The sequence below is a fragment of the Otolemur garnettii genome, unplaced genomic scaffold, assembly GCF_000181295.1.
Source record: "Otolemur garnettii isolate 467f Iridium unplaced genomic scaffold, OtoGar3 scaffold00124, whole genome shotgun sequence".
NCBI lineage: Eukaryota > Metazoa > Chordata > Mammalia > Primates > Galagidae > Otolemur > Otolemur garnettii.
In genome coordinates, this window is record NW_003852519.1 from 1,875,320 (window position 1) to 1,882,005 (window position 6,686).

The 6,686-nt window shown below is 43.5% G+C and overlaps 1 protein-coding gene across 1 annotated transcript in view; it reads left to right on the forward strand.

The window, feature by feature from the left end:
- The window catches only part of EMP1 (epithelial membrane protein 1), a 17,997-nt gene extending 15,249 nt beyond the window's left edge, over positions 1-2,748 (forward strand). The window contains exons 3-5 of the mRNA XM_003797781.2: positions 1,573-1,669; positions 1,773-1,913; positions 2,576-2,748. Of these exons, the coding sequence (XP_003797829.1) occupies positions 1,573-1,669; positions 1,773-1,913; positions 2,576-2,748 (411 nt within the window). The remainder of the gene's footprint in view (positions 1-1,572; positions 1,670-1,772; positions 1,914-2,575) is intronic.
- The last annotated feature ends 3,938 nt before the right edge of the window (positions 2,749-6,686 follow it).

Consider the following 6,686-nt stretch of genomic DNA (forward strand, 5'->3'; position numbering starts at 1 on the left):
CCGTGCAGGCCTTCATGATTCTGTCCATCATCTTGGGCAAGAACCACCATACCCCACCCGGCCTCTTTGAGTAGGAGGATGGATATGAAGGAGTGAGAGGACGAGAGGCTTTGATTGCCAGATTGATGAATTCAAGCTTTAAGTGGAGAGTCGCGTGTAAAAGTAAAATTTTGCAAGATTAACCTGGTGTCACTGAATTAACTCACTCAGATCAAACAACACAAAAATATACTGAGGTAGAGATGCAGACGCTTCTCTCTGAACCTTGGTCTACTCTGACCTCTAGTGGTAGTTTATGGCACCTGATTTTCTCAGAAAAAAGCGAACAGTTCCTTGGACTTAAAAACCAAGGCCACTAGGCACTAGACAGGCAAACGATATTTCCAGAACCTGTTTAGGTCCTTATTACAGTTAAGAGATCAATGGGTTTTAAGATTCAGACAGACAAGTGTTGGAAATTCATCTGGGTGCGATTATAAGCAAAGTGGATTTGAACATAGTTGTGCTAAGACACAACTCCTCCAGATTTTGTCATTTAGCCATTCTGGACGCTAGCTCCTGTATCTCTCAAGATAAGTCTGATAGACTCCTTTAAAGGGTATGAATGGGTGCCAAAGTGCAGCCTATCAGCCAGTCATCAGCCCCCTAAACACAAGGCTCAGCACACAGTTGTTTACTGAATGGAGGGCAGGTGATTGCGTGTCCTTGGCCCTGCCTTTCCTCTCTCTCTGTGGGTGCACAGGACCCTGCATTTGTTTTCTACTCCAGAAGGATAATTATTTTCCTTGGGCCAGGTAGGGGGTGATGCCAGCACATCAGAGAGCCTGGGGAATATGTTCTGGTCACCCTTCTGCTTCAGCGGTGCCCACAGGAAGCTCCTGCTGTGCAATTTCACTGGGAAACTACTTTGCATGCTGCCACAGTCATGTTTGATCTTTCTGTTCAGATGAAGTGGCTTAGTGACCACCCAGACTTATTGCAGTTTTCCCAGTAGCCCTTACATTTCCTAGTTGTCTTCAGTTGGACGTTTTTCTTTAACTTTCCCCTCCCTTGTGAGCCAGATCCTTCAGTGAAACAATATTAATAGAGTTTACAGATTGTACATATGTAAAACCAATTTCCTCTTCTAGGGTTTCTGTTTCTTAGAACCTTAGAATTTTAAATCACTTTGGTTGAACTACTTCCTTTTTTTTTTTTTTTTTGCAGTTTTTGGCCAGGGTTGGGTTTGAACCCCCCACTTCTGGCATATGGGGCTGGTGCCCTATTCCTTTGAGCCACAGGCGCCACCCTCCATTTTTTTTTTTTTAAGTCATGAAGAATGTGAAGCCCAAGGAGGTTAGGTGATTACCTCGCTCCCCCAGGCTTCGTGTTTTTCTCTCTGTGGTCTCTTGGGACTTTTCTGACGTCTGTTTTAATCAGACCTATTTCCACCCAGAGATAGGCTGCTCAGCCATATTTAGGGCTAAATAGAGTGTCTTGATTAAGATTTGGTCCTGATGCAAGGTGATTTGTCTTTGTTTTTTAAAGCAGTGGGTCAGCTTTAATCAACTTTTTCTTTCCTTCTGGTTTTAGGTCTGGCTGGTTTCACAGTCTGGGAACGCATCAGATGGTCTTTGGAAAGGCTGTGAGGCTGATTTCTGCAATAAGACCCTGCCATTTGTACATGACGGTAGGTATAAAAGTGTAGATCCGGTGCTGATGGGGGTGTGGCCATGTAACATGCAGCCCCTGGGGTGATCTAATGCCCTTGCTCCCCTCTTCTGTGCCCACAGATGCCCTCAAGTCCGTGCAGGCCTTCATGATTCTGTCCATCATCTTCTCTGTCATCTCCCTTGTGGTCTTCGTGTTCCAGCTCTTCACCATGGAGAAGGGAAACCGGTTCATCCTCTCAGGAGCCACCATGCTTGTGTGCTGTGAGTATCTCAGGGTGGACTCCAGCTTATGCAGGAGAAACATTTAAGTCAGTTTTACTATGAGTGCTCCTGGCAGAGATGAAGTTGGTCAATGAAACCACCGGGTGCAGTTTTCTTCTGTGTTATCTGTTCTCTTGTGGAGGGAGGACCTTAGATTAAGAACACTCACTTGCTTCATGGTTTAAAACCAGTGCTCCAGGGCAGATCCCAAGTTGGGGTATCCATCCATCAGTGGCATGGCTATACAGGAAACTTGAAGAACGTGGGGGTCTGGGGAAAGACGTGCACTGCCACAGTGCATGTAGTTTTTGTGATTCTTACTGTCCTGTCCCCAGTGCAGTCTGGTGGAAGGCCACATTCTTTTGTGTCCCTGAGGAGCCTTCCTAGCTATGGGAGCCAGTCAGGACAGCTGGGTGGTGGGCCTGGTGTGCAGTGTTCTACTTCACACTTGCAGCCACACAAAAGCAGCACAGGTATGAGAGCACAGACCCTGGTAATTTAGCAACACAACCCTCAAGCTTGGTCCAAGGCAAAACTACTGTTTGGGGACAAACACCCAGAGTTTATCTTCCCATTGCCAATGAGGGATATAGGGTCTTTAAGTTATAAAAACCTTTTCCTTATTTTAATCAAAGCCTACACATCCTTTTCTCTCCCTGCAGGGCTGTGCATTATGATCGGAGCATCCGTGTACACTAACCATTATGCAAACGGTTCTAGGACCACTTTTGGTGGCCAGACAAGTCACCATGGCTATTGCTTCATCCTCACCTGGATCTGCTTCTGCTTCAGCTTCATCACTGGCGTCGTCTATCTGGTCTTGAGAAAGAAATGAGGCTGAACAAATTTATGGGGATCAGGGGGGAGGGAGGAGGAAGCTGTTGAACCTGGGAGGGAAGTGGAAGATGCTGAATGGAAAAAACCAAGACAGGGGAGGGGGTGGGGAGGGGGGGAGAAAGTGGAAGAGGCCAAAACCCAAATGGTTACTGAGGAGATTCTCTACTGCCAAGCCCCTGCCCTTGGGTCAAAGCATCCGGCTAGTACCTTGATGCTCCCTGATGCCAGCCTCCCTCCGGCCACCAGACTTGGCCTCCAGCTGTTCTCAGTCACTCGCACTGCCTGGAGCACATCAGCTGCCTCACCACCAGCTCCTCTTCCGAGGGTGGATCTGGGTCATGCACCGAGGTCCATATACCTACTGTGCACCAAGTTAAAATAGCGGTACAAGTTTTGGCAAGAGCAGGTATTGTGCTTGTGCTGAAAGCCAGTTCTGCCCTTCTGACCCAAAGCAAAACATCACACATCACATTCCAGCCTGGAGTACCCACTGTGGGGGCTTTGGCCAGCAAGCCACTGCCCCTCTGAAGAACAGATACTTAGGTCTGTGGAATTCAGTGACAAAATGGGAGGAAGGGAGATGGCTTGTAAGGCCAACTTGGTTGGTTAGCTGAACCAAGAAAGAGAACTTTTCCTAATGGAAGGCCTGGGGGGTGGTCAGAACCCAGCCTAGACCTCACATGGCTGTCCTTCATGGAGCCCTCTTGCCATGGACTTTGCTCGGCCTCTCGCTTGAAGCCAAGGCAGCTCTTCTGGAGTTTCTCTAAAGCCACTAATGAAAGCACCACATAAACTAGGAGATCTAAGTGGCAATCTTGCAAGAATGTTATATTAGGGTTATGGTTTTAGGATTCCCCTCAATGCAGTCAATGTATCTGTTAAGTATATATCAGGAGAGAGATGGACATGGCTTCTTGTAACACAATCCTACTATTCTTCCACTATACTTTACATTTTTGAGTAAGTTTTGTCTGATTATCCATGTTGGGGAATCAGAGCTCTCTAGCTCTAGCTTCAACACTAGTTGAAGTGGTCACTTCTTCGAGGCCTCTCCTAACCCTATTTCACAAGTGAGGCACTTCTGGAAGCTAATTAAAACACACACCACACTGCAGCCAAACAGGCCCTTGGGTGAAAGGTGCTATCTAATTGTGAAGTATTAAGCATACTATATTTTAGAGTCATGATAAGAACAGAATGCCTGTGCTCCCAGGAAAATAAGAAAATCCCACAAGATAAATCAAAATGTAGGTGATGGGCAGATTATTTTGTTTAGCATTAAAAAAAGGCAAAAACTCCTGTGGTACCTAGTCAGATGGTAGTTGAGCTGTCTGCTGCCACAGGAGCATCTCTTTATAGGACTTAGAAGTTGCATGTTATTCCTGGCTAAAAAGGCATTGTTTTGCTCTGGAGCAGCTATTTTAAGCCATCTCAGATTCTGTCTAAAGGGTGTTTTGGGGGTGAAGGGGGAGACATTTCCTTTATTACTCTGACAATAAGATCTACCCCAGGAAGAACCTGAGATATCTTGCCTACTTTTCTCCATTAGTTTCTCCTCATCCATTTCTTTTATACCTTTCCTGTTTAGGGAGTTGTTAATGCCATGTTTGCTGGTATTTATGTAAAGGGACTATTACTAAGTTTATTTCTCTATGTTTATTCTGGTTAAGGAAATGTTGAGAGCTGGGATTAGAGAGAGTGGCCAGCAAAAATGGTGGGATGATGGACTTTTTCATTATGATTTACTTAGCACATGAATATATAAGGCCATCTTATGTGCAGAAACATACTTACATATCAGATATATCCAAAAGAGATACTTGCAGTTTGTTAAGAAACTGAACTATGACTGGAGTAAACCATGTATTCCCTTGTCTTTTGCTTTTTTCTGTGACATTTATGTCTCATGTAATTTGCATTACATTGGTGGGTTGTTCTTGTACTGTATTTGGCTTCTTCGTTCATAGATTATTTCATATACTATAATTGTAAATATTTTGATACAAATGTTTATAACTCTGGGGACATAAAAATAGATTCTGATTCCCTTCACTGTGTGCATGTTTTCTTTCTTTAAAAAAAAGATGGAAAAGTATGGATAATTGTGACATTTATTCCCCATTAAGTTGCCTATGAGTTTGATTTGGAAAACTTGACATTTATTTGAGACATTAAGCTCCTTTCTGGTAATACCTTAGGCATTTCTGTAATAACTCTTTCAGGCAACTGAAGGTTATTAAGTATAGTTTCATCTTGCTTTAATTAAACCTCCCAGGCAAAAAAAGGAACTTTGTAAGCTAATACGTAGAGAGAGGTTAGGATTTTAAATCAGAATGGCTTGTGACATTAAGAAATGAGACACTTGCAAAGTTTTCTTGAAACAGTGTCTTCAAACTGTGAAGTGATTCACAAAGGTATGCCCCCCACACATAGGTAGCAACTCATTTACTGCATATATCAGTCAGAGTTGTATGGACTCCAGGAGTGAAGCTTGCTGCACTGCTCCCTGTGACCAGTAAGGACTGGCATCAGTGGGGGAAAAGCAGGGTAGATGGTGTGTATTCCTGCCTCAAGTCAACACCCCTGAGGTCAGAAGGGTTATAAAGTGGAGTAAGCAATCTTCAGCGCCCTCTGGTCTTGGATGAAATAACTGCACAGAGTAATGCACCAAAAATACACAATGCAACCTGAAAATAAAACTTCAACATTATTCAAATCAATTAATAAAATTGCACACATTTTTGATGCCTTCTTGGAGGCCTACATGACTCTTTAGATTGTTCTGGGGGTCTATCATGAGAGGTCCGCTTCTCTCCCTTTTGTTCTCCCAGAGATTTTTTACCACTCATGTCATATACCCAGTCATGAATCAAACATCCAGACCATCCCTACATCCCTTCTCCAGAAAGAACATTAGTCAGAGTCTCCAGCAAACTCCAGCCCCACCCAGGATGTCCACTGCTGCCAAAATAGCACTTTTCTCCTCAAAAACCTAATTGGATGAGGCCCACCCACATTATGGGGAGCAATCTGCTTTACTCAAAGTTTACCAATTTAAATGTTAATCTCATTCATAAACACCTTCATGAAAACATCTAGAATAATGTTTGGCCATGTATCTGGGCACTGAAGCCCAGCCACACACACACACAAAATTAACAATGTTAAAGCAGACCATTCCTATTGAGGATAAAGCAGTGGCTTACTAAATATTTTCATAAAGCATTTAAGAGAGCTTAAACAGTGAGAATCTTTATGTATACAGGTGATACGTAGCTCTTTTAGGTAATGAAATAGCAAGACGTGGGAACCATCATTCAAGATGAGCTTAGATTACGCTGGGAAAGGACAGAACATTGTCAGAGTCCCTTTTACAGAGGAGCTTAATAAATATCTGTTGAATTAAATGTCTTACGTGAAGTCAAATTGAATTAAAGTGGCTGAGTAAACACTTCTAGGTGTAATTTGTCTAAGTTACGAGTGTGGAGACTGTGAGTTGCAGAACTCCCACTTAAAAATGGGGTCCACAGGAAAATAATTCATCACGGTGATAAACTTGAGGTTCCAAGTGTTTCATATGCAACTGTATCAGTCTGCCTTGACCCCAGCCATGGCAGTCCCTGTGCAAAACTCTGCATGGCTTTCATGGGAAAGAATTCGGGAAAGCCCTCTATTAGAAGGTGAATGCAAACCAAGAGGATGTTCAGCAGGACTCTGTACTTGAACAAAAGCAGCAGCTCTTTTCTATATTTACTAAGAAATTGCCAGAATATACCAAAATACTACACAGATAAAATGTCCCAACAGAGGGTGGGCATGATTCATGCCTGTAATTCCAACATGAATTACATGTGGGTGGATTGCTTGAGACACCAAGTTTGAGATCGGCCTGGGCAACATAGTGAGATCCCATCTTTACAAAAAAAAAAAAAAAAA